At 43.1% G+C, this 27,228-nt stretch overlaps 4 protein-coding genes across 4 annotated transcripts in view; 3 read left to right on the top strand and 1 right to left on the bottom strand.

Annotated features, from left to right (window-relative positions):
* LOC306982194 (solute carrier family 22 member 6) overlaps positions 1 to 27,031 on the top strand; it is an 89,061-nt gene extending 62,030 nt beyond the window's left edge. The window contains exon 11 of the mRNA XM_079582044.1: positions 27,001 to 27,031. The gene's annotated coding sequence lies outside the window, so the exon portion shown is untranslated. The remainder of the gene's footprint in view (positions 1 to 27,000) is intronic.
* LOC306982220 (claudin-34-like) lies at positions 1,989 to 2,684 on the top strand (the record flags this gene model as incomplete). The annotated part of the gene is made up of 1 exon (XM_079582084.1): positions 1,989 to 2,684. The coding sequence occupies one exon, from the start codon at positions 1,989 to 1,991 to the stop codon at positions 2,682 to 2,684; it is 696 nt and encodes a 231-aa protein (XP_079438210.1).
* On the bottom strand, positions 5,792 to 8,630 carry sumo1 (small ubiquitin like modifier 1). The gene is made up of 5 exons (XM_079582088.1): positions 8,508 to 8,630; positions 8,000 to 8,077; positions 7,180 to 7,257; positions 6,915 to 6,986; positions 5,792 to 6,056 (listed from the first exon to the last, which is right to left on the bottom strand). Exons 1-5 carry the CDS (start codon positions 8,517 to 8,519, stop codon positions 5,988 to 5,990), a joined length of 309 nt encoding a protein of 102 aa, XP_079438214.1. The 5' UTR covers positions 8,520 to 8,630; the 3' UTR covers positions 5,792 to 5,987.
* map3k2 (mitogen-activated protein kinase kinase kinase 2) lies at positions 9,595 to 21,573 on the top strand. The gene is made up of 16 exons (XM_079582026.1): positions 9,595 to 9,967; positions 12,455 to 12,526; positions 13,416 to 13,534; positions 15,253 to 15,293; positions 15,369 to 15,468; positions 15,609 to 15,719; positions 15,789 to 15,882; positions 15,941 to 16,148; positions 16,220 to 16,284; positions 16,358 to 16,450; positions 17,561 to 17,788; positions 17,866 to 18,014; positions 18,980 to 19,111; positions 19,186 to 19,315; positions 19,384 to 19,561; positions 20,467 to 21,573. The coding sequence occupies exons 2-16, from the start codon at positions 12,472 to 12,474 to the stop codon at positions 20,684 to 20,686; spliced, it is 1,923 nt and encodes a 640-aa protein (XP_079438152.1). The 5' UTR covers positions 9,595 to 9,967; positions 12,455 to 12,471; the 3' UTR covers positions 20,687 to 21,573.
* Positions 27,032 to 27,228: the final 197 nt, after the last annotated feature.

Here is a 27,228-nt window from a genome sequence, read left to right on the forward strand (position 1 = left end):
CGAGAGAGAGAAAAGTCGAGAGAGAAAAACCAATAGAGAGAAAAGCCGAGAGAGGAAAGCCGAGAGAGAAAAACCAAGAGAGGAAAGCCGAGAGAGGAAAACCGAGAGAGAGAAAAGCCGAGAGAGGAAAGCCGAAAGAGGAGTGTCAAGAAAAGAAAGTAGAGAGAGAGGAAAGAGAGGAAAGCAGAGACAAAGCTTCTCGCTTCCATTTACAAATCCAACAAAAACCCAATAAAACGTCCAAATGAAAGCATGTCATTTATTTCATATTAATTAACAATTTCAGCCAGTGAATAGACATGTCTTTGCTCACCCTGGATTGTTCCGCACTGTGGCTTTAAACAGTAAGTAAACAGTCCAAATCCATCCTCATGAAGCCGGTCCTCAGCTGAACTACAGTAGCGGCGACGTTTAATGTCATAAACGTCAATCATTTACCGGAGTTTACGAGGAGCCGTGAGCGCCCCGCCAAAAGAAGGAAGCGCTCTGCCTTCGTGTGTTCAATCAATGATGAAATATTTTGTTAGTTTTTCAGCTTCAGAACGAGCGACAGTTGAAAAACCACCGCTCAAAACCCGGATTAAGAGAGACCGGAGCCTGGACTGAGGTGAGTCTGAAAGATTTCTGATCCAAGACCAAACCGGGGCTAAAAAAGGAAGTCTGTAAATGAATTGTGTCCTTAAATATCATTCATAAGCAATATATTGGATTGAAACTGGCATTATATGAACATTTTGTGTTATTATTTAAGACATTGTTGGATGTTTTTCCAGCTGAAGTGAAAATTATGCTGTAAGTCACATCCTGCTGCAGTTCATTTCCTCATTTCAGCTTGTGTCCACTGACATTTCTGCTCATTCTTTTTGTTTTAAGCGATCTTGTTAACTGAAATATGCACAGATTATTCGCTCAACAAGTTCAAAATTGGGTCCCCTGGAAAAATGTTCCCCTGGAAAACAAAAACGTACCTAATCTTCACAATAACATGTTAATTATTGCACTGATTCAATGTTTCTCCATAGATTTATTTGGGAAAATAGATTTGTCTCACATTGTGGCGACAACATCTCCACTGTCGTAGCACCTACACACTTCAAACTTCCCAGCCTTGATCTTAGCAATATTTAAGAGGGATTTTTCATTTGTTCAGAAGTTAATAAGCCAATAAGTTATTAAGTGTAAGTCACAGGTCGACCTGATATCCCCAAGTCCAGGTTCAATGTAAAGATGTTTACCCAGGACAAATACATCGGCCCGGGACTCTTCATTACCTGGTGGTATCAGATCCACCTCAGTCTCACTTCACTCATTAATTTTTCCTCATCAATTACGTGTTAACTCATCATTTATTAAGGTTAAATCAGGTGTAGTTATTGTAAAGTGTTCAACTTTTTTGTTCGTGTTTCCAGGATGAAACGTGTTGTTAACGTGTTTATCCTGAAGGTAGATTTAGGTCGGAAAAGGCGCGTCACATTATGGCTCTGACGCACCTTTTTTTATAGGTTCATCCCGGAACATTGTTACTTCAAGGGTCATTTCTCGAAATACGAATCTGAACTTTAATCTGCACTTACGACAGAATCTTTCCACTCTTAAAATACCTTCAGTGAGTGAAGTTATTACCACAAAGAACAAGGCCAAATGTGGGTTTTCACAGATTTTATCTTTTGACCAGCCTGTTCAAAAACTAAAATCCCATGTGAGCAAATATTTGTAACTATTATGTCACAAAATAAGCTCTTTAACCGAGCGCATGTTCTCCAGTTTGGCTTTGCCTAAATCTAAAAGCTTCTCGACTGAAGCTTCCTGCTGACTAGAAAGCCAAGACCTGCAAAACTATATTTTCCCACTAGTTTGCAGAGATTCCAGAGACGCCGTCTGTATTGGAGATAAAATTAATATTATACATTTGCAGATCCTTCAAATTGCGATTTCGATATGATCTTGTAGTCGATATATTAACTAACCAGCGCTCTGCCCTCCTCCAGATGCCCTACCTCGCCCACACGGCCCATCCCCAGATCGGAGCCCTGCCCCTGGGCCTGATTGGCTGGACGCTGCTGGCCATGTCCCTGGGCCTGGTGGAGTGGCGCGTGTGGACGTTCCCTCGCACGGAGGCCGTGTCGTCCGGCGTGGCGTTCATCGGCGTGTGGAAAGTCTGCTTCCACACCCACAACAGGGAGGAGGTCACGCCCGGGCTCCTGGTCATGCACTGCACCTCCATGAACTCCCTGGACGACCTCGTTCCTCCGGAAATCACCGCAGCCCAGGTCCTCATGCTGCTGGCGCTGGGGGCGGGGCTTCTGGGCAACGTGTGCGGACTCTACGCCTTACGGAACGCCTTCTTCGGGATCCAGGCGCACACCCGTCCGGCGTTCCGCATCGGGGGAGCGCTGACCCTCGTGGCGGCCATCTTGGCTCTCATCCCTCTCTTCTGGAACGCAGTGGCCGTCTTCGCCGACCGGCCCATAGCGTTCCCGCCGGAGTTCCAGCTCCCTGAATCCCCGGAGGCACAGGAGGTGGGCGGGGGGGTGTGGGTGGGGATGATGGGCGCGGCTCTCCAGGTCGTCACGGCGATCATTTTCATCTCGTACAAATTACCGAAAGGAGGATCGAGAGGTTCACAGAGCCGAGGAGGCGGCAGAGACAACCCGGCGTTCGAGTTCGACGACGTCTGGCTCTGAAAACCTTTAAAAACTATCAACGAAGTGAAATGAGCCTCTTTAACCGAGCACAAGTTCATGGAGAAACTGGAGAAAATGCGCTCGGTTAAAGTCGGTTACTTCGGACTTTTTTAGGTGAAGTTCCGTAAAACAAAGCACTTTTTCTTTGGATTTGGACTGAGATGTGACTGATCGTTTTCTCAGCACTTTAGAGATTTTTTAAAAGCATTTTGGCGTGCAGGCTTTGTTCACCTTGTTTTAGAAGTTCCCATGGGTGAGGAAAGCCCTTCTCTTTGGTCCTCATGGCAGGAGCTGACACTGCTGTAATTCACACACAGGGTTCCTCATTTAAACCGAATCCAAAGAGTTTATTCTTTGGATTTAAAATTGCCCATGTGACAGCGCTGGGCTGGGTGTTTGTACATCAGCACTAAAAAGTGGACGCCTAACTAGCTCAGGAGCTCTGTGGAGGCGGGACTTCCTGCCTTTTTGCCCTTTTAAAGGAATAGGTGACAGTTTTTCCACACTGAGATATGTTCTTACCTGAGCTTAGACGAGTTCATGTGTACCTGTCTGGTCTTCACGTGTCCTCAGTCACGTAAACACAGCACAGACGGCGTTAGCATTTAGCCTCTCCTCCTCTGTGGCTCCAGGTGAAGATAGAAGCTACCAATGTGGATTTTCTAAGAAGATAAAAGGGGAACTATATTGTAATACCGGGACTAAAACTACCATAATGTTTTGCATTTGAGTCAAAGAAAATCGATTCCATTTGAGAAATAAATCCATATATTGATCCAACTCTGTGAAAAACAAAAGGGAATTGAAGTTACAGCAGCTACAGTTTCACAGAAGACCCCACAGCGCCCTCTACGTGTGGCTCTCCAGACTGCAGCTTTAAGGATCCTGTGAAACATTAGTGCAATTTCTGATAAAATGTGAATAAATCGATCTGTTTGGGTGCCTTCGTTGTTCCCCAAATGAATCGAGAGTGGGATAACAATAAAAAGCGAAGAACTCTTGAAACAGATGTGGGGTTTCTGACATATTTTATTCCAAAAACATACATCCTGTTGCTTGGATTTCAAACCATCTGCATCAGCGTGCACGAAATCAAAGCCCGACAAACGTAGACTATCGTTTGAATCGCAAGAAAACATTAAAGTGTCACAACTTCTGACGGAGACGGCAACGAAAAAAACATGAAGTTCCAGAACCCGAGAGCTTTGAAAAGTTTGAGTGAAGCACAGACGAGGGAAGTCCTAACACGACACATCTGGAACACACAGTTAAAAGTGGCCATAGGATTTAATGACATAACATTACAACAACAACACGGATTTGTACAATATGTCAATGCAGTTTGTGGACAATGCCGCTAGATGGCGCCGTTTCAAACATTTATTTTAACTTGTATGTAGGGCTGGGTGCATCACATTGTAGTTTGTACTTTAACGATACTTGGTTTTCGATACCGATACCCGAACGATACTTTTTCCAATATACTGAAATATTTGTCGCTGCATTAAAAAATGGGGCAAAAATATGGAAAAGAAATAGGGGGGAAATTGGGGAAAAATAGGGAGAAATGGGCAAAAATAGGGAAGAATTAGGGGAAAATGAGACAAAATAGGGAAGAATTAAGGGGAAATGGGGCAAAAATAGGGAAGAATTAGGGGAAAATGGGACAAAATAGGGAAGAATTAGGGGGAAATGGGGCAAAAATAGGAAAAAAAATTGGGAGAAATTGGGTAAAAATGAGAAAAACAAATGTGAAAAAAAAATAGGGGGAAAAAGTTTGAAAAAATATGAATAATAAAAAAAATGGCCAAAATGAGGGGAAAAAGAAGAAAAGAAATTGGGCTAAAACATTATAAAAATGGGGGGTAAAAGTCATTTATTTGAGCTGAAACACCCCAGTCACTTCCTTTAATGCTTCCCCTGGACCAACAGCATCAAAACTCTTTTCCATTCTTTCATCGTCCCGATACCAGACTGGAATCCTATAACCCAGCCCTACTTCTCCTATGGGTAAAAACTCAATGAGATGTTGCTCCAAACTTTGTGCTCAATCCCCAAAAATAGATCTGGTGACAACATTGTAAAATCCACAGCAGCAGCAAACCAAAGAAAAAAAAGAGAAATTTCTGGACACGTAAAGCAAAGGAGCACAAGGTGATGTGGAAAAGTGAAGCCCAAATACGTTTTACCCGTTTTAGCAGAGGATTGAGGAGGTACGGCTCGTGGAATTTGGGCTTAACTTTTGCAAACAGGAGCGTTCGAGCGGAGGTAAATGTGGTTATTTAAACAAAGTCCTGGGTTCGATTCCCAGACAGCGTGGGGCTTTTCTGCGGAGAGTTTGCAATAATGACAAAATTAATATCTCAGTATTTTTCAGGGAAGCTGTAATCCTGCATCAGAAATGTACAAAATGTGGTGCAAACATCTAGATCTGTTGCTCAAAAAGATGAACACCATTTCCCCCAATGTATTCCCAATATTACACCATTATTCCCCATTTTCCCCATAATATTTTCCCAGTCCTCCCCAATTTTCCCCAATGTAGTGCCAATTCTACTCCCATCATTTCCCCCATTTCTTCCCCAATGTATTCCCAAAGTTACTGCCACTTTTTCCAAATTGTTCCCCATTCCCCCCCCCCTTATTTTTCCTCCAGTCTTCCCAATCTAGTCCCAATTCTACTCCCACTATTTCCCCCATTTCTTCCAAATTATTCTCACATTTTTTCCATATTTCACCTTCCAAAAAATCACAGTCCCCCCACATTTTCCCTAATATATTCCCAATTTTACTCCCACTACTTCTTGAATTCCTTCCCCATTTTGGCACCCATCTTTCCCTACATTGGAGATGACCCCGACATTGTACATTTCTGATTTGGTCCTGTAGACGATAGATGGCCCAGCTCTACCTGTATCTGAGTGGATTTCAAGCCTCAAACACGAGATCCTCCTCACCTTCATCTCCTTGAAAACACCCACAGGCGGGTGTTCAAAAGCTCAGACTTGTTCCCCATAACCGGCGAAACAAAACTGTCACTGACGGGGCCGACACTTAAGTCTTCATGACGAGATTTACACATTTTCCCAGAATCACGATGTGGAAGAAAAGTAACCTAGTCCGTCCGATCCAAAGACTCGCGGCTGAAACGAGACACTTGTTGCTCGGTTCCTCCGTCGTCTTCTCTCTCCTCTCGTCGATGCAGATGGTTCGAAAGATGAGCAAAGCGAAAACATTATAATACATATAAAATTAAAATAAAAACAAAGAAAGGCGGTGGAAAAGGGAGCGACGGCGGGAGGTTTAATCGTTCCAGAGTCCGCCGGTCTGTTCTTGATAAACCTCGATCACGTCTTCGTCCTCCATTCCCAACTGCGGGACGAGAAAATCATTAAAACACAAACCAATACTAAATTATTATCGAACCATGAATCAGATTAATAATGTTCATTTATTCCTTTTCCTTCCATTTCTTTTGCATCATTTGTTTGAGGTGAAACGACCAAGAAACTTCCTTTAACGACAAAAGGGTGAAGAAAAAAAGGTTTTATGTTTTTCTTATTTTTTTCCACGTTTCCCACACCCAAATTTTTATTTTTTGTTTTGTTTTCATTTGTTAATTTTGTCCTGATTCTTTTTCAAAGTGTTACATTTTTTCCCAAAATTTATTTTATTTTCCCCCATTTCGGCCCAAATTTTCCATGTTTTTCCCAAATTTTTATTTCCCCCCTCAAATTTTCCATTTTCAGTAAAAAGTTCCCACTCAATTTTGAATATTCCCTTTTTTTTCTCTACATTTTTCCCAAATAATTGTTTCTATTCTTTTTCCAAATTTTCATTTTTTCCCACATTTTCTCCCCAAATTTTGTCCATGTTTTTCCCGAATGTTATTTTTCCACATTTTGTTGATTTTTCCCCCACATTTTTTTCTCCCAATTTTGGCCCAACATTTCCCAGTTTTGTTGTTGTTGTATTTCCACCAATTTTTCTTTTTTTTTTTTTCAACTTGTGCATCACATTTTTTCCCTTTTAAATTGTGAAAACCAAAAGCATAATAACCTGAATATAAAGATTACATATTTATTTTCAGTGCTACTTGCGATACTTCTATTTTTTCCGATACCAGTAGTAACTAAAGCTGTTTTTCCAGGTTTAGTTACAGTATCATCCCGTCCCTCTGCTGCACAAACCATCTACAAAACCTCGTTCTCACTTTTCCCGGACACTCACCTCTTTTGGAGTCTGGTTGTCTGCGATTCTTTGTCCTTCAAACAAAAATCTTAACGTACTCGCCGGGACGCCCTGAGACGGAAACCACAGGTCAGTTACACATTAACCAAAGAACCGTGAACATGATGATGATATTATAGGAGTGGAAGAGATAAACCATTCAGCTGCTCAGTAAGTGTTGTTTACTCTGTCCACTGACACAACATTAAACCAAACTCCAACTAAAGAAGCTAAAATGTGAAATGTTTGTTGAAATCAGCCGTACCTGTCTCTGGCTGTAGGACTCCTTCAGCTTCTTTAGATGTGTCGTCATTTTCACCTTAAAGTGGATTTCGCTGCTGTCCTGTAGGAGGATTACAGAGATCTTAGACGGGGCGGATACGGATATACACTGGGAGAGGCCAAATGCTAACAACATCTTTGGTGGTTTTGCGTGACTGAGGGCACGCACAAAGACCAGACAGGTACGCATCAACTCGTCTAAGCTCAGGTAAGAACATATCTCAGTTTGTGAAAATGGTGGCCTGTTCCTATAAAAACGTATAGAAAAAAAGTGTCTGAAAAGCGACAAAAACAAAGATGAAAACACAACAATAACAGCCACAAAAGAGCGACAAAAAAGCTGCAAAAGTTGTGTCCTCTGACCTAAATGTGACCGCAATATTTATGCCAGTGTAACCGATAAAGCCACAAAAAAGCAATCGAAATGTGACGGAAAAAAGCCACAAAAAGTGACAATAAAGTGACGAAAAAGTGATAAAAATGTGACAAAAAAAAACACACAAAAATGACAAAAATGTGACGAAAAACAACACACAAAAAAGCCATAAAATTGACAGGAATGCAACAAAAACGTGACAAAAAAACCCCACAGAAAATGTAGCAACAATGCGAGGAAAAAGTGACAACAACACGGCAACCACGTGAGGACAAAGATCAGTTCAGATCAGTTTTGTAGGTATAGCTTCCAAATGAGGCGTTACACTGGCCTATAGACTCCAGTCCAAGAGCTTTTAGATTTGGGTAAAGCCGAAAAATGAAGAAAATGTGCTCGGTTAAGGCGGAGGTTAAGCGCAATGTCGTACCTGGCCGATTACTTTCAATTTTATGTACTCTCCGTCCTTCTTGTCTCCCCCGTCTTGGCTGGATGGTTTAGTTTCCTCCTGAACGGGGAACACACACACAAACACCCACAAACACACGTAATTTATATTTCCTAACATTAGGCAGTAACGTAATGTTTAGATCACTATCAATTGTTTAGAGAAAAGTAAGAGTTTGATGTGGAAAATGGCTACACAGGTAAACATTGGATCGCTGTCCTCAAATAAAACGTCAAAGGATTTAAAATCACGAATCATTTCTTAAGGCAAATGTAATACGTAGTTTTCTGGTGTTGTACTAACAATAAAAGGCATTGGATGAAGCTAAAAATGACCAAAAGCAGCTGAAAACATGTTGCTAAGCTAATGATACAACGCTAGGCCTGAAGCTAACTGTTAGCACGACCAACGCGATCTACCGGACACGGCTGGGTAATTTCCGACATAAACGAGCCGAGGAGACTCCAATGTTTAGGGGAAATGGTCTCACCGCGTCTGACATTGCGTTTCCGTGTCCGTTTGTGGAGATTTTATTCACAAAAGCCGCCGCGTTAGCCCGAGCTGCTTTGCTCTGGTGTTATGAAAATTATTCGACATTGGCCGGAAGTGACGACGCAAAGGGGGACGTACTGCGGAAAGATCGGGCAAAACAATAAAATAAACAATGATTTTTTTTTTTTAATTACTATTATTAAAATACATGTTCGGGCGACTGTCCGTATTGTTAAAATAATTTATTTTAGGTTTTTATTTGTTTTACGTTTCCCCCCCATGCGTATGTGTTTTGTGCTGGCAGGCGTTGTCATGGCAACGGACAGTTCTGCCCCCGTTTCACGGATATTTCTTGATTTAGCCTGAACGGAGCTCCTCCAGTTTGGCTTCTTTACCCAAATCTACAAGCTTAATAAAAAAAATAATACCAAAAAGCATCAAAATAGCGACGAAAACGTGCCAAAAATGTGACAAAAAGCAATGAAAAAAAGCAACAAATGAGTGACAAAAACGCGGCGACAACATGACAAAAAAAGTTACAGTCACTTTTGTAGGTCTTAGCTTTCAAATTTGTGAGAACTGAACTGAACTGGAGAAAATGTGCTTGGTTAACCTGAACCAAGCACATTTTCTCCTGTTTGGCTTTACCCAAATCTAAAAAAGCGTCAAAATATATGTGTATATGTGGATGAAAATGCAGCAAAAAATGACAAAAAAGTTACAAATAGGCAACAAAAAAAGCAACAAAAACGTAGCAAAAAAAACAACAAAAATGCAGCAAAAGAAATAAAATGTAGCGAAAAAAATTGCAAAAAAGAAATTAAAATAGGGAGAGACAAAAAGCACAAAAAATGTAACTAAAAAGTGATGACAACACAAGGAAAAATCTTGAGAAAATTTGATGAGTTCTGTTGGTCTTAGCTTTCAAATGAGGCGTTACTCTGTCCAACAGCAAACTCCAGTCGAGAAGCTTTTAGATTTGGATAAAGCCGAATTGGAGAAAATGCAGTGTGTGACAGTGTGAGAAGTTCCCCTGTGAACCAGTGCTTTTATTTTGACGCTCTTCTCTTCTCAGCCGTAAATGTCCGCGCAGCTTGACGCATCTGGAGGCAGCGCACACAGCGAAGCTCCAGTCACAAAACAAGGCTGAGAAAAGTGCACCCGAATGAGCTTTTAGACCCAGCTCCAGCCTCTGCCGAGCCCCCCCCCGGACACCCCGACACTCGGCTGGGTCACCCCTGGTCCGCACTGCCGCTCTGTCCTGGAGGTCTACGGCCGGGTCTGAGCGTCCTCGGCTGGGCCTCCTCTCCGTGGCCCAGCGGGACTCGAGTGAAGTTCGTGGCCAAACTTCTGCGTCCATCGGCGGCTGCTGCGCGTGTCGCCGCCTGCGGGGCCCTGGGGCCTCTGTCACCGGCCCTGTGGATGAGGAAGTAACACGCAAACCCAAATCACACCCAGGTTTGTGCACGTGAAGCCCCTAATTGTCTCCATTTTGTTGTAAAAACCGTTGGTGCTTTTAACTGCCGCGTTCGAGTAGCGTTAGCATTAGCTTAGCTTCGTCAACTTCCCTGTATTTGGAAGTTAGCCGCTTAGCTCGCCGTCTTTCCGCCAATGTTTCGGCATTTAACCCCGTTTACCGACCACAGTGTTGTTTATTAAGTGTGAAATACGCTGTTCGGTGAGTGTGTTGTGGCAGGAGCGAGCACGAGCCTGTCATTGAGCCGTAATTAGGCGCTAATGAGGCCATAACAGAGCCGTGTTGTGGCTGTCAACTCCGGCGCGTCTGACAGTTCACACACACGTTCACAATAAAACCGTCACTCCCGTGTTAAAGGCAACAAATGAATGACTTTTAGGTGTTGTGTGTATGTAAAAAGACCACATGTGTATCCAGCGCGACTGTTATTATTTATTACCACTTACTGATTTGACAATCTGTGTCTATAATGATCGTGTCATGCAGTGGTTGGCGTTATCAATGTTCTCGTGTCTGACCATTTAAAGGGAGACACTGCAGGAAAACACAACAAAATAGCCTTATGTCCACAATAATCTGTTATATTATCTCTCCGAGCCAATGCTTCTTCATAGATCTATATGGAAACCTGTAACTTTTTGCTATAAATGCATGTTTATTACTCCCTAGGAACATCTGCACCTACAGACGCTCGCTGTCTATTTTCAGAAGGTTTTGTCAGTATCTAACTCCTGATCTGATGGATTTATGTGGTTCCTAAAAATAAGGCAAAGTTTGAATTTGGATATTTTTGCATTAGCGCTCGTGATTCATGGCTACAAGGTCTCAGGTTCGATCCCCTGCCAGACGAAGCCTTTCTGTGTGGAGTTTGTGTGTCTGCATAGATTTACTCCAGATACTCCATTTTCCCCTGTCACTAAAAACATGTACACTAGGCCAGAATGCATGAGAGTTATAGTTATATCTGAGGGGCCAATGGTGCAGACTGGCAGCCTCCCTTCTGTGAGTCTGCCCCACATCTGTATCACGATAACGACATGGGATGAATAATACTTCAAAATCCCAGCCTTACGCCTATAAGCTGAAGCCCCGCAAATATGATCTACTCGAGCAGTTTTCATCCGTCATTTCATTAGACTTTTTTTAGCACCTACCCCTGTGTCCTACGCAGTCAGTGCAGACGCTGCTCTGATGGAGCTGAGAGGAACATTAGCTGCGCCTGGTCCTGACTCCAGACAAAATCAGCTGGATTGTGCATGCAAGTGATATCGTCCGAACTGCGCCCAAATCACATTGCAGCAGCCCCTATGGCTCCTCCTGCAGGTGGTGGGTCCACGGAGGGACGGCCTCACGATTACCGGCCTGTTGGTCTCTCATCAGGAGCTTCTGAACCGCTCTATGTCTGACCCGTCACTTAGGACCTGTTTGCCCTGGGAGACCCTACAGGGGCACGAAAACCCCGACAACAGAGCTCCAGGATCATTCAGGTGCTCAAACCCTCCACCATGTTAAGGTGACGGTTCCAGGAGGGGGATGTCGTGTCAACAACGATATAAAATATTATATTGTTAAAACGATATGCGATACGATCATATGGCCGCCAGAGGCTTTAGAGTAAATTAACAATGACTATATTGTGGCGCACAGTGTTATTGTATCCAAAACCTACTCAGTAAAGTGTTTGCATCAAAACCTAACTCTTTCCATTATTCATTCATTTATTCCATTATTTAAGCATTTTTACACATTGACACATTGTAATCCACAGCAGATGTTTCAAAGTGATATCTGTAGTTTTCTCATCTGCCGTCTCACCTTATTCAGCCCTTTAAAAGTCAGCAGGTGTCGGCGTTAGATGCACCACACTGCAAAAAGTATTTAACTAGATCAGTATAACCATCTCAATTTGAGCATAATAATCCAAATTTTAGTTGTTTTGACTATTTAAGAAGTTGTTGGGCATTTGTCCTGGATTATTTCACTTGTTCTGAGATGTTTCTGACTCGTTTCGATACATTTCGTCCTTATTTCAGGTCATTTTCTTTGCCAATGAGGTAAGAAAATTGGTCTCATCTCATTGGCAATTTTACTTTCTTATTTCAAGCGAGATTTACCCTAGAACTGGTCTGAAATGTCCTCAAACAAGCAAAGCAAACTTGGTCCGATCAGGAAAAGTGTCTAAATGAGAGAAAACCGCTCAAAACAAGATGCATTTCCTCAATTCAAGTCATTTAAGCCAATGCTTGATATTTACTTTTTGTAGTGCAGCACACGCCGGCTTTCTGCCTTTCTTTGCTCATATTTCCTGTTGATAAAATGTGCATCTCCCCCCGTCTGTCTAATATGATCACAGACTGTGAGGACTGTTTTACATCACTCCGACTTTCCCCAGTTGCGTAACTCTGACGTATCGAAAGAAGAAGTTTGTGAGAGCAGCGTTTGTATCAAAGATGACTTGTGTTTTTCAGGAGTAAGAGTCCCTTTGATGGGAGAGTCCTCCCTCCTGGAGTCCTGGGTCGACCATCGTGCCGCAATGATGGGTAAGTATTGCACCTAATCAGTCACAAATCTAAAAAGGTGTAATGGGCTTCTCTGCAGTTCTCATGTTATTATTATTAATTATAAAGCAATTCTAAAACCCTGTAGGCCACACAAAGTACAAAATATGCAAACACGTGATCAGTAAGATACCAGTGTTAATTTCGTCGACTAAAATATTTAGTCTTAATTTTAGTCAAAGTGATATTTTTGACGACTAAAATTGGACTAAAACTAAATTAAAAGTTTCTCATGAGACTAAAACTGTGACTAAAATGTCCAGATATTTTAGTCGACTAAAATCATCCAAACTTCTATTGTCAGTCTGAAAGAGCTTCAGATCAAGGATCAGCTCTGAGCTTTGTTCATGTGGAGCAGCTCCATGAAGCAGAAGAGCTTTATTAAATATGATTATAATGAATATTATAAAAGCAAAGCCGACTAAATTAGTCTTAATTTCGACTAAAACTAGACTAAAATTGAAAATATTTTTTTGACTAAATCTCGACTAAAATGAAATTGCATTTTAGTCAAAAGACTAAAACTAAAACTAAATTAAAATATGTTGTCAAAATTAACACTGTAAGATACATAATAAATCTAATCTCTAAAGTTTGACTCTTTCTTTAATTGCTCTTCATGCTGTAAGTATCAAAGCAGGAAGAACAAGTCTGTTTGAGAAAGTGTTAGGAAAATAACTGCAGTTTCAAAAACATGAAAGTGTGTCTGGGATTCCCCTGTACGGCAACACGACGGGGACAAACCTTCCTCCTTGTTGTTGCGACTCAGTGACATTGATAGTACATCTGCACTGTGTCATCTGACCCTCTGCCTCCTCTGACCCCTCTGACCCTCTGCCTCCCCCTAAATGCTGGTTGTTCTGTTGCTCAGATGAACAGGAGGTGCTGAACTCCATCATGCAGGACTTGGCTGAACTGCACCGCTCCAGCCGTCCCGCCATGTTCCTGTCCGACCTGGGGAAGCCCAAAGCCTCGTCTCCCAAGAACCAGGTCAGCCAGAAAAACTGCTCTACGGCCCGGTTCATCTCAGTGTTTGAGGGACTTTCTCCATCACGATGAGGAAGCGATATTTTTACAAACCATGAGAGAGATGCAAAAATAAGGAGAACTAAATGCACTGTTTTACTACCTGATGTTGTTCTCTATAAAAAACAATGAGGAAAAAAAAGCAATGCAAAAATGTGTTGCATATTTCCTTATTCCCTTTTTTTGTCTAATGTTTTACACATTTTTTTCCACAATCTTCAGTCTTTTTTTCCACATTGAATTTGCACATTGTTTTTTCCCTTTTCCCCCCATATTATAGCACACAAAACATTAGCATAGGAAGTTTTAGTAATGATTTTCCTAATTTAGTTCAAATTTTGCTTTGTTTTGCTCCCGATTTCTTTAAGGGAAGGGGAATCGTGTGTGTACTTTTCACATGATGCCAGTAGAGGTGAGCAATAAATCCTCTACAAGATAATTACAAAATCAAGTTTATCGACAATGTCAAGAATAGGGATGTCACGGTTGCCGGTGTAGCGGTAAAAATGTTGACAATAATAATTACCGTCTTGTTTTTGAAAAAATATTTTACCGCGGTGGATTACGGCGCCTGCGGTTTAGGCAAAGTGAGCCTCATGAGTCATTGATCCTCTGCTGAAGCTGCCGCAGGCGCCTCTGTAGCTACAACCAAAACTAAACTTTCTCGAAGCTGGAATCATGTCCGAGACGACAGCGCAGGATCAGCCTCAGAGACCGAGCCTGAAGTCTGGACATGTTTGTGCATTTTAAGAAGCTGAAGGACAGTTGATAGAGACAGTTTTCCTGTTTGTGGAACGTGCAGGAAAAAGTGTCTCTAAAGCAGCAAGACTTCGAACCTCTGACTCTCCTGCGTGACCATCTCCCTCTATAGCAGTAAGCTAACGTTAGCATGACCGTCTCCCTCTATAGCAGTAAGCTAACGTTAGCGCTTTAGCTGAAATGCTGATGTGGGACTTTGCATAAGCCGTGTCCGGATACCTCCGCACGATGGCACAATACGCTACAGGGCTCCCGGTGGCAGATTGCAATAGATTCACTCTCGCCGCAGTTTTATGAATTTAATAATGATGGTATTTTCCCAAATCTGCAAAGCGAAAGCTCACTGGAAGGACAACAACAATTTGCCTGATATAGACGGTTTATCTTCGTTTCTGACGCTATAAATAGTCCATGTAAAACCCTCGAAACGATCAACAACACGTCGTTATAGTTCCTTTACTTTGATGTGAAAAGCTTTTTTTATATAATAAGCACTGTTCAACTTTTTTGAAACTATTTCAGTTTGTGTAGGACTATCAATGCTTTCTGAACATATTAACACACATTTAAAAAAATACCGCGATAATACCGAAAACCGTGATAATTTTGGTCACAATAACCGTGAGGTAAAATTTTCATACCGTGACAGCCCTAGTCAAGAAATGGGGGAAAGATAGAATAAATGTGGGACAAAATGGGAGAAAAAAAATGGGTAAAAATGTACTAACTTCAGATGTGGCCTCATCGTTATCGGGGAAATTCCCCACAAATATAGATATTATTGTTGTCAGTATCACCCAGCCCTAAATGCTAGTTTCTTCACACGTTTATTTCGATTTGATCTTCAGTGCTGCACATATGTGGCTCATTACTGCCCCCTGTGGTCACCTCCTCTTAACAAACAAATGTGCTTCTTCCAACAGAACGACGTCCGGGTGAAGTTCGAGTTCAAAGGGGAGAAGAGGTGAGTGTTTGGGACTCGTCTGAGCGCCGTGGGGTCTCACTTTAACCTCTGACCTCTGACCTTCTCTCTGCGCAGGATCCTGCAGTTTCCTCGACCGGTCAAACTGGACGAGCTGAGAGCCAAAGCTAAAGTGGCTTTCGGTCAAAGCATGGACCTTCACTACACCAACAACGAGGTATTTCCCACCAGTCACAATCAGGCAGTTTTCTGTCATTGACAAATACCTGAACTGAAGTGATAACGAGGAGAAAACGGGCTGTGGCTCATTGTTTTACTGCACTAAGTTTTCATCTCTGTCCCTGTGTTTCCCTTTAGTTGGTGATTCCGTTGACGACGCAGGACGACCTGGACAAAGCCGTGGAGCTGCTGGACCGAAGCGTTCACATGAAGAGTCTGAAGATACTACTGGTGCTGCAAAACTCTCAGGTCCGTAAACTCACGTCTGAACTCGGTCAGAGCTCGAGCATCACCGTGAACTGTGTGGTTTTCCTCCAGAACTCGTTATCGAACATGGAGCTGCTGCCGTCACACGAGGAGCTGGACAACACCGGCTTCAGGAGCACGGACAAGAGCCTGCTGGGACTGATCGGTGAGGAACACATTTAAACCTGGCTCCACCCATTGTGCTGACTGTAATCTCTCCGCAGCCTCGCAGTCGGACCGCAGCTCGCCTCCTCCCGGTTACATTCCCGACGCCCTCCAGCAGGTGGCGAGAAACGGCTCCTTCACCAGCATCAACAGCGAGGGGGAGTTCATCCCCGAGAGCATGGACCAGATGCTGGACCCGCTGTCGATGAGCAGCCCTGAGAACTCTGCGTCCGGGAGCTGCCCGTCGTTAGACAGCCCCCTCGACAGGTGCGGCCTCACCTTTCTGGAATGTTCCCGGTTACTTTTACAAACGTGTTAACGCGTGTGTTTCCCCGCAGCGATTACCCAAAGTCCCGGATGCCGCGGGCGCAGAGTTACCCCGACAACCACCAGGACTTTCCAGGTAGAGCTGTGAGACGGGGGCGTCAGTGGAAAGATTGTGCTGATCCTGATGTTTTCACGTTCTCCTCCCTCAGAGTACGACATCCCGGTGTTTGAGAAGTCGGGGAAAGGCGGGACGTATCCGCGGCGCTACGGCGTTCCCTTCAGCCCACAGGACTACAGCGACGGTAACTCATCATCCTCTTTGCACACCTCACGGTAGAGGCGGAGTGAGGCTCCAGATTAAAAATTAGATTAAAAACCTACATAAACACAGCAAAAAAAGTAACAAAAAAACGTTATAGACAAAACAAGAAAAGCTATTTAGTAAGACAGAAGCTTTACTAGTTTCATCACCTGTCGTGTAGTCGGCAGCTTACATGGATTTACTGTAGGGAGAGTTTGCGCCTCTCCAGGAGGACAGTCCAGGTCCTGGAGAAGGTCCTTCAGCGTAACTGACGGTAAATGTAAGCTCCTACAGCAATTTCACCACCAGGTGACTCTTCTGAGAAAGATCACAGGAAGTGATTGCACAAGGTTTATACTTAGTTTAAACTATTATAGATCGTTCTTTTAAGACAGAGGGTTTGCTTTACTAGTTTCAAAGATGACACAAAATTCTTCAAATATAGCAATAAAAAAGTCAAAAACATGGCAAAAAGTGACAAAAACGGAACAAAAAGCATTAAAAAACATAAAAAAAACATGGCACCAAAACACAACAAATATGTGGCAAAATGCAGTGATTAGTACGCAGCAAAAGTGGTGGTATTTGGAAAGTCATGTGACGTCACTGCTTTGGGGCCTTTGAGCAACTATTGCCACGAGTCTGTGAGGAATCTTGTTTTTTTTTTTTTTGCATGGTTTGTTTAAATTTGACAGACAAATAAGTTCAGTCGTCAAAAATAGCTTTTTTCAGCTGCGTTTGCTCAGCAGAGTCAAACCCTACTCGCCTCATGCCGACCTGGAGTGTCGTCTTGATTATTGTAACTCGCTGCACTGTGGGCCTGATCAAACTTCCATCTGTCGCCTTAGAAACGTGAGCACATAACTCCTGTGATGGCTTCCAGTCAGCTTTAGGATTCAGTTTAAGATACTGTTGATGGTTTTTAAATGTTCGATATTGATTAAGTTCGACAAAAAGTAAACTCTAGTCAAGAAGCTTTTAGAGTTGGGTAAAACTGAACAGTAGAAAATGTGTTGGGAGGTTAAAGGTTGTTGATCGGCCCCTCATCATCTCCTTCTTCCTGCTGTAAATATGAAGCCCTGGTGATGCAATAATGATGATCTGTTTCCAGGGAGGAAAACGTTCCCTCGGGCGCGGCGGACTCAGGTGCACGGTTTCCGCTCTCCGGTGAGTTTCAGTCCGACGGAGCAGTCGCCGAGCACGAGCAGCGGCAGCAGCGTGTTCAGCCCCGACGCTGAAGAGGGCGCCACCCGCCGGCCCCGGAGAGGAAGCGACATCGAGCCCAGCAGCAGCGCCGCCCCCACGCTGTCAGTCATGGACATCAGCCCGCCCAGCCGCTGTGAGTGCAGGGTCTAACCACGGGTTTCATAAGGAGTCAGTAACGATTCAAACATGATGTTCTTCTTGTTTTCCCAGCTCCTCGCGCGCCCACAAACTGGCGTCTGGGGAAACTCCTGGGCCAGGGAGCGTTCGGGCGCGTCTATCTTTGTTACGACGCCGACACCGGGCGAGAACTGGCCGTCAAACAGGTGCAGTTCGACCCCGAGAGCCCCGAGACCAGCAAGGTGAGAGAGACACTCTGTGGTGAAGCTCAGGGTCCCAAACTATACCTGTGTAGAGCGGCAAACGATTCATAGCCTCAGAGCTTCTGCAGGAACGCTGACCTCTGGTGGACAAACTCTGTCATTACGCCTTCTCATACACACCACCATGAGAAGATGATGATGTTCTCCTCATTTATGTCAGATCTACAGCTAAAGTTAAATAGTTTCCCTGTTCACCTGCAGCGTCACAGCCTCTTAACCCGCACCTGAACCAAGCTCTTTTTCTCCAGTTTGGCTTTACCCAAATCAAAAAGCTTCTTCAAAAAACACAGCGACAAAAATGAGATGAAAACCAGGATGAAAAAACCACAAAACACGACAAAAAAGTGACAAAAGAAATGTTGGAAAAGCAACAAAAAAGCCACGAAAGAACAAAAGTAAAGAGACGAAAACATGATGAAAATGTGACAAAAAATTGGCAAAATTATGATGAAGTGACAAAAATATAACAAAAAATAACGAAAATTAGACGAAAAAGTGACGAAAATTAAACGAAGTGACAAAAATATGACGAAAATTAGACGAAAAAGTGACAAAAATATGACGAAAATTAGATGAAAAAGTGACAAAAATATGATGTAAAAGTGACAAAAATATAACAAAAAATTACGAAAATTAGACGAAAAAGTGACGAAAATTAGACGAAGAAGTGACAAGAATATGACGAAAAATATGACGAAAATTAGGCAAAAAAGTGACAAAAATATGACGAAAAAGTGACAAAAATATGACAAAAATATGACGAAAAAGTGACAAAAATATGACGAAAATGTGACAAAAATTAGACGAAAAAGCTCAGTTCAGATGAGTTCTATACGTGTTGTTGTTGCTGTAACCTTTTTAGATTTGGGTAAAGCTGACCTGTAGATGAGGCGTGGGGTCAGAGGTGAACTATCTTACAGAAACACTAACATCTGCTGTTCCAGGAGGTGAGTGCGTTGGAGTGCGAGATCCAGCTGCTGAAGAACCTCTGCCATGAGCGGATCGTGCAGTACTACGGCTGCCTGCGGGACACGGCGGAGCGCACGCTCTCCATCTTCATGGAGTACATGCCCGGGGTGCGTTCACCACGAGCGCCGCTCACAGCGCCCCCTACAGGACGGCCTGTATAACGCTTTATAATCTCCCTCAGGGCTCCATCAAGGACCAGCTGAAGTCGTACGGAGCGCTGACCGAAAACGTCACGCGGCGCTACACCCGGCAGATCCTGGAGGGCGTGTCTTATCTCCATAGCAACATGATCGTCCACAGAGACATCAAAGGTCTGAGGCTGGATTTCATGTGTGACGGGGTTTCCGTGTTAACGCGTGATCTGTATCTGTGTTGTCAGGAGCGAACATCCTGCGAGACTCCGTGGGGAACGTGAAGCTGGGAGACTTCGGGGCGAGTCGGCGGCTGCAGACCATCTGTCTGTCGGGGACGGGGATGAAGTCTGTGACCGGGACGCCATATTGGATGAGCCCGGAGGTGATCAGCGGCGAGGGCTACGGCCGGAAAGCAGACATCTGGTATGAAGACTGTTACTGCAGCTACTACAGCACGCCAGGGTTAAGGCTTTGAGATTTGTGTCTCGTTTTCTCCTTTAACTTCTTAGTTTTAATGTCAGAATGAAATCAAGACCAAATTTCTCCCTTTATGATGTTTATTTTATGAGCTTTGTCAAGCTTGATACTTGATATGGTCATTTCCTTTGTGGGAGACAGCAGAGACTAAAGACGGGAGAAATATACACAGGGCGCGTGTGCAGACAAAGGGACTAAACTCTTTTCTGTCTTTTCTTGTTTCATTCATTCCTTCCTTTCCTTCCTTTTATTCTTTCCTTCCTTCTTTCCTTTTATTCTTTCCGTCTTCCCTTCCTTTTTTCCTTCCCTCTTTCTTTTCTTCTCTTCTTATGCTGTTATCCAAATATGGTTGTTTCTTTTATTGGCTATTTTTATTTAAGATAATTTTTTTTATTTAAATGTGCACCTTACGGAGCTTTGTTATACAGCCTTTATGTTTACATTCTATAGTGAGTTTTCAATAAAACTATCTGGCTTTGACTTTAACTTAATATTTCATTTCACAGCTCTCATTTTGCGGAAATAATATCGGGATATACATCGTATCGATATTCAACCTATATGTGTTGGGATGTGACTTATGGTCCATATCGCCCAGTCCTACCAGAAACAAACTCCATTTACATTTTAGCCAGGAGGGGGCAGTACACACAGTTTTAGAACTAGTTTGTACTAAAATGACAATAAATGATGTGGGATAATGATCTGAAATCATCAGATGTACAGTTAATCAGCATTTAAATCTGGTTCTATCCATTCACACATAAAATCCCTCATTTTAATTTAAAAACAAAAAATGTTCTTGTTCCTGTTCACCTGCAGCGCCTCCTGACTCTGTTCTTCTCCCTCAGGAGCGTGGGCTGCACCGTGGTGGAGATGCTGACGCAGCGCCCCCCGTGGGCCGAGTTCGAGGCGATGGCGGCCATCTTCAAGATCGCCACGCAGCCGACCAACCCCTCGCTGCCGCCGCACGTCTCGGACCACTGCCGCGAGTTCCTCCGGAGGATCTTCGTGGAGACCAAACAGCGACCGTCGGCGGACGAGCTGCTCAGGCACATCTTCGTTCATTAGCACCGGCCGCAGCCTTCGCCCCCACAGCGCCCCCTGCGGACCAGGAGGGGAAGCGGCTCCTCCACTAATCACGGTTTTAAAAGACTTTCTCCTCAGATAGGGTGAAACGTCTCGAGCTAGAAGCACTTGGGAGAGCGCCGGCCCCCGCCAAGGCGTCGTCCCCGTCTCGCAATGGTACGGACAGGGCCCCGGACTCCGAACTCGGGCCCCTCGGTTTAAAAATCCACCGGAAACGGATCATTCTCATCATCGCGACAGGCCTTGCTTCCCCTTCCCTCGTCTCTGTTTGTGTGAGACCGCCACAGAGAAGATATTTTAAAAAGAGATTTCTTTTTTAAAACTTTCCTTGCACCTTAATTTTGACCTGGAGAAGTCTCGCCGCTCCTCCAGACGAATCAAAATCCTCCTTTTGTGCGTCGATTTAGTTTGTTTTTTTTGTATCTCGTCTTTTCTCTGTTGCCGTAGCGGACCTAAACCGTGCGCCAATCAAATCAAGAATGTAAACTCCTTAAAGAAAAACTTCTATAGCTGCTAAAAAACAAGGAGTCGACCTGATAAATTGTGGCCATTCTTGAAGGAAAAGGATTTGTTTGCGTGGAGGAATTTAAAGCCACGCCATGCTTTTTCTGGAGCGGGTTTTCAAAATAAGACGTAGCTTTTTAGAGCGATTTTTCGAAGCGATAGTTTATTTATTGGGTGAAATGTGGAGCAGTGTGGCTTTAAAGAGAAACCCGATTTAAAACACGCACAAATGTTTTTCCCCGATGAACCATGGGCCAATAGCACTCTCTCTCTCGACGATCCCAAACCACCGTTTTAAGCTTCACTTTTGACGGATGTTTTGCTGGAACTGGAAAAAAACAAACATTTAAACGTCTGTCCGAAAACTTGCAATACATTTTTTTTCTTGTGTTTTCCCCATTCACCTGCAGCGTCTCAACTTAACACAGATTTTGTCTTTGAAAACTAGGGCTGGGAATTGTAGAAAAATGTCATATAGAACCACAAAACAGAACAATAATGTCAGTTTATTGCTGGGTTGCAGGTTCTTGAATGTGATGATGTCACAGTGGGGGAGGAGCCAGTTTTTCCTATTAACTACATCACATTTTCACAAGTCGTATCTAAAAAGAAAATGTATGAATTACAAAAATGATCATGGACCCAGTGACTGATATTAATGATCTCTCTGTACACGTCCAAACACCTGCAACCCAGCTATTCCGTTTTCCTTACATTTAATTTCTTTTACATTTACATTTATATCCTTTATTTGTGGTGAAGCGACCAAGAGACTTCCTTTACCTACATGAGATCAGAAAAAAACACATTCTTCTTAATTTTTCCCCCAATTTTGCCATTTTTTCCTAATTAAAAAAATAAAAAATCCCTTCTTTTTTTTTACAATTCTTTCATTGAAATTATTTTTTTCCCCCATTTTTGATTTTTTGGTCTCAATTAAAAATATATATATATTTTTTTCCCAATCCTCCCATGTTTTGCCCATTAATGTTATTTATTTTATTTTTTTACCCAATTTTTCCCCATTTTTTTATTCTACATTTTCGTCCCCCCACAATTTCCCCTCCACTTTTTGACCAATAGCATCATAACTTGAACATAAAGATGTCATACTTCTTTCAGTTCCTGCTTTCAATACTTTCATTTTTCCAATACCAGTTGAACCTAAAAATCTTTTCCCCAATATCCCACAGGACTCGTATAACCTTCCCCAGCCCTGTTTAAAAACCCTGAGAGTGGATTATGTTTTGCAAAAGCACTTACCTGAATAGCAGCGCCCCCTTATGTTAGGCCTTAAAACGCACTTATAGGAAATAAAAGCTACTTTGATCTTTTGCCTCCCCCCAGTGGCTGAAGTTGGCGTCTGCAGGACCATCTCCAAGTCCTATTTTACCTTCGACTTCACCAGAAAAGACCTTTGCCAATAACGTCGGCCATCTTGGCTCTCCTTCCAGTTCCAGTGGCACATCCGTCACGCACTTCCTGCTTCTCCCGCTCATTTCTTTGTGCCTTTTTCTGTTCTTTCAACAACAACAAAAAACGCAGTGAACGAAAGAAAAGAAACGCAACGATCCAACTGCCTTCGCACCGTTTTGCCCGGTTACAGCCTAAAAACTACTTCTTCTTCTGCCTCTGAAAAGCCGATTTTGTTTGTTTTTTTCCCCCGGCGGACTTTTCCTGCCTTTGCGGTACTCGGAGAGAAACGGTTCAAACTCGATCACATTTCAAAAAAACTGTACGAAACTAAGCTTTTTTTAAAAATGAAAATGAAACGGCGCCGGACGTGAAGGCGGAGGCTGATTGGCCGATGGTGAGGCTGCGTGACGCTTTCGTGAAGACTACAGTGTGTGGTACTTGTGTGGTACTGGGACTGTTCAGATCATGGCCTTTGCTTTAACCACAGCCCGGTCTGTGTTTTCACGCTTTTTATCCAATACTTTCTTGAACAAAGTCACTCCGATCTCTCATTCAGCTTCAGCTATGCATCCCAAAAACTACCACGTTTACTCTCCGGGTTTATGCACAAAGACAAATACACAGCGGACCAAAAGTAATATCACTGACGTGTCCAGAACTTTACATGGAAATATTTGGACACGTTTGAGGTACTTTTACTGAACTGAGTACGTTTGAGTTTTACTTCATTACGGTTCAGAGCCGGTGTGTGTACTTTCTACTTAAAGTAAAAGTACTGTATTTTCAACAGTGACCTCTTTTTGGTCCAGACCTGGTTTAACCTTAGCCCAGGCTTAGTCCAAGTTTAGTCCCAGTTTAGCCCTGGTTTAGACTTCGTTTATAGCCAGTATAGACCCAGTTTAGCCCTGGTTTAGACAGAGACCTAGTTTAAACTTAGCTTAGCCCTGGTTTATACCCAGTGAAGCCCTGTTTTAGACCTAGTTTAGTCCTGGTTTAGATCTGATTTAGCCCTGGTTTCTACCCAGTATAGCCCTGGTTTAGACCTAGTTTAGCCCTGGTTTAGACATAGTTTAGCCCTGGTTTAGACCTAGTATAGCCCTGGTTTAGACCTAGTTTAGCCCTGGTTTAGACCTAGTTTAGACCTAGTTTAGACCTAGTTTAGCCCTGGTTTAGACCTAGTTTAGCCCTGGTTTAGACCTAGTTTAGCCCTGGTTTATACCTAGTTAAGCCCTGGTTGAGACCCAGTATAGCCCTGGTTTATACCTAGTTTAGCCCTGGTTTAGACCTAGTTTAGTCCTGGTTTAGACCTAGTTTAGTCCTGGTTTAGACCTAGGTTAGCCATGGTTGAGACCTAGTTTAGTCATGGTTGAGACCTAGTTTAGCCCTGGTTTAGACCTAGTTTAGTCCTGGTTTAGACCTAGGTTAGCCCTGGTTTAGACCTAGTTTAGTCCTGGTTTAGACCTCATTTAGACCTAGTTTAGCCCTGGTTCATACCCAGTACAGCCCTGGTTTATACCCAGTATAGCCCTGGTTTAGACCTAGTTTAGCCCTGGTTTAGACCTAGTTTAGCCCTGGTTCAGTTCTTCAAGTATTTGCAGTAGAAAATACTAAAGTACTCACAGCAGAAAGTACAAATGTGTTTAAAAAGTAAGATAACGAGGCCTGTATCCTCCTCTTTGGGGTCGTTGACCTCTGCACGGCGCCCCCTGCTGTTCATAGAGTGCACTTAACTCACTGTCCTCTGTGTCTCTGCCTCCTGTGCATAAACCCCCCCCTCATTCTCATGTATTGAGTCGTTTGTTTTATTGCAGAGCATAGCGCCCTCTGCTGGCACTGGTTAAACCTCGATACTCCATTATGCACTATCACCGACGCTTCTATTCCCACACTTTTCCTTTGCACATTTTTTATTTTTTTACGATTGTTTTTTTGGCGAGACGTCGACGGCTTTCGACCCCGAACGCTTCATTAAACTCCGAATCTCGCCTTTTTGTTTTTAGGTATTTCTGAATGTAAAAGTGTTATTTTCACCGTAAAATGGCCTAATTCCGAATAATCGTCACGGTAGAAGTTCTCTTTTGTGTGTGTGTGTGAGTGTCATAGACTGTTCCAGGATGAAAGAGCCAAAGCAGGAAGAGATTTAACTAAAGTAGCAACGTTTATGAGAAACACCCACGTATGTTTACGGACTGAAATGCCTTCATCTCCGGTCCCGCCATTTTATGTCCACTTTTTTTCCAATGTAGAAGAGTTAGGTTTTGCTGCAAGAAAAGAAAGGCTTAATATCTTTTCTTTCTGCAGCCCCGAAACGCATTAAAACATAAAAAATAATCACTAAACAGTATTTATTTATATCAAATACACAGAATTTTGAATAGTTTTATCTTGTGTCGTCCTCTCTTAGACAGATGTTTTGGGCCAGATTGAAGCTAGAACGTCCCTAATCTTTGCAATAACACATTTAATTATTCCCTGTTTATAGATTTATTTGGGAAATTGTCATTTGAAGAGCTGCTTCAAAGCACCAAATCAGGTCGGACACTGTGGAGTAAGATCTGATGTCGTCAAAACAAAGCGCAAGAGTTGACTGCACTTTGGCATTATTACTGTTTTTAGTTTATATTATAAGGTTTAGTCTTAATACGTTTTCACTTCAGCCCATAGATATAATAATAGCGATGAGCGGGGCCCATTCAGCCCCGTTCATTGTAAAGGTTCCCGAGTCCTGTGTGAACCATAATGGCCGCTCTGTCTCCTCCTGTTTCTTAAAAGGGCAAAAAGGCGGGAAGCCCTGCACTCGAGGGGCGGAGCCTCCACAGAGCTTGATTAACAGGCTCTGGAGTCAGTCAATGCACTGGAAAAGATTCCAAATTTCGGGCTGATAGACAAAAACTAGCATGGTTAAAAATATTTCACCTCCCTCAGTGTGGTCACATGGGTCACATGGGTCTCAGCGATATTTAGAAAAGAAAAACTCTTTGGAGCCAGGCGTTTCAATCGTTATTGGGACATTTGAAGTCCCATTAGGATCAACGCTCCTCAGTGTCTCTTGGAGTCGCCCCGGCCACCAGGGGGCGGCATTACAGCAACGTCAGCTCCATGAGGACCATAGAGAAGCCGATCCTCAACCATTGCTTCAGCCAAAACCCTTTCAGTCGTGCTGTGCACGAATAAATGTTTGTTTAATGTTTTTTAAACACAATTTAACACTGACTACAATGTGCTTTGTACCAGGTCAGACCCTCCTGTCGTCCCGGGACAGGCTGATGTTCCAGAACAAAAAACTGATTTTTAATGTCGATGAGTTTGTGATCATGGATTTATACATTTTAACATCAATAACATTTAATGGATTCATCTCCAGGCGACCGGCCGCTCCCTCAAGGAGAAATATGTTTTTCTTCTCATGATTATGTCAGTAATAGTCATGTCCAACAAAAGTTTCAACCTGATCTCTCAGCGTCTCGCCTTAAAACAACAAAAACATCTGTATTTATTTATTATCCAACAGTAGTTTGTGTTCACGACTTTCTACACCCAGTTTTGTAAAGAAACGTCCAGATGTTTTCCCTGATCTTTATCTGGAAGTGCTTGGATTCACAAACCTGATAAATGATAAACTCGTGTGTGTTCCTGTTTCTGATGTTTCTGAGCAGTCTATGGCGAGTGAATGTGAGCGTGTGGGATCTGCCTTTGAGCGTAACGACTGTAGGAAGTGAATATGACGAATAATGATGAATAAAAAGCTTCAAAATAATCTGTACAGATGTAAAAAACGCTCCGGAAAGTCTCACTCCTGATGTTGTGTCTTGTACGAGAAGCCATGTTTCTAAGCGGGCGTGGTTCGTGACCAGCGCTCCCGTTCGTATGATCTGTATATCAGTGGTACGCCTCATTTTTAATATATTTTTTTTATTTTCTTTTTGTTTTTTTAAATGGGAGATTTTATGCACGACACGATGCAACGGCGCATTCGACGGTTCAATGCTGTTATTTCGTTCCTTTTGGCAGAAGTCTGGAGGATTGCTATGTGTCCAAAGTGACGAGTATAACTATGATGATGAAATAAAATATATTTATTTGCAAACCTTCTTCTTCACAGGAGCGTCTTATTACACCGGAAAGCTTTGCAGGAGTGATAGGAGTGATAGGAGAGGCCACTAGAGGGCGTCGACTGAGGCCTGGGTTATTACAGGCAGCACTGAGAGGAGCTTCTGCAGCAACATCTTCTTACATCGTGCTGCGTCAGGTTCTTCCTTTAGCTTTACAGGCTTTTGTCAGTGTTCACAGGTCAAACTAACGAAACCATCAGATTCTAGCCTCTATGTCCTCCTGACCTTTAACCTTTCATGTTCATCAACTGTTCAATCTCTAAGGCTGCGTCCGAAACGAGCAGATTGGTAAGAGCTCTTACGTGTCCACCATGACAAGAAGCTTCCGAATTGGTCTGTTAGTTAGGAAGGAGTTAGGAAAAGGAGCCTCAATGCTAACTATCATAGCCACTTTAGCATAGGGACCTCTGATGCTAACTAACCGGTGATTAGGAGCTATGTGCCATCCCATAAGCCACTGCGCCCCACCCCCCTCGGCCCCACCCTCGAGTG

Source organism: Gobius niger, assembly GCF_951799975.1.
Source record: "Gobius niger genome assembly, chromosome: 23".
NCBI lineage: Eukaryota > Metazoa > Chordata > Actinopteri > Gobiiformes > Gobiidae > Gobius > Gobius niger.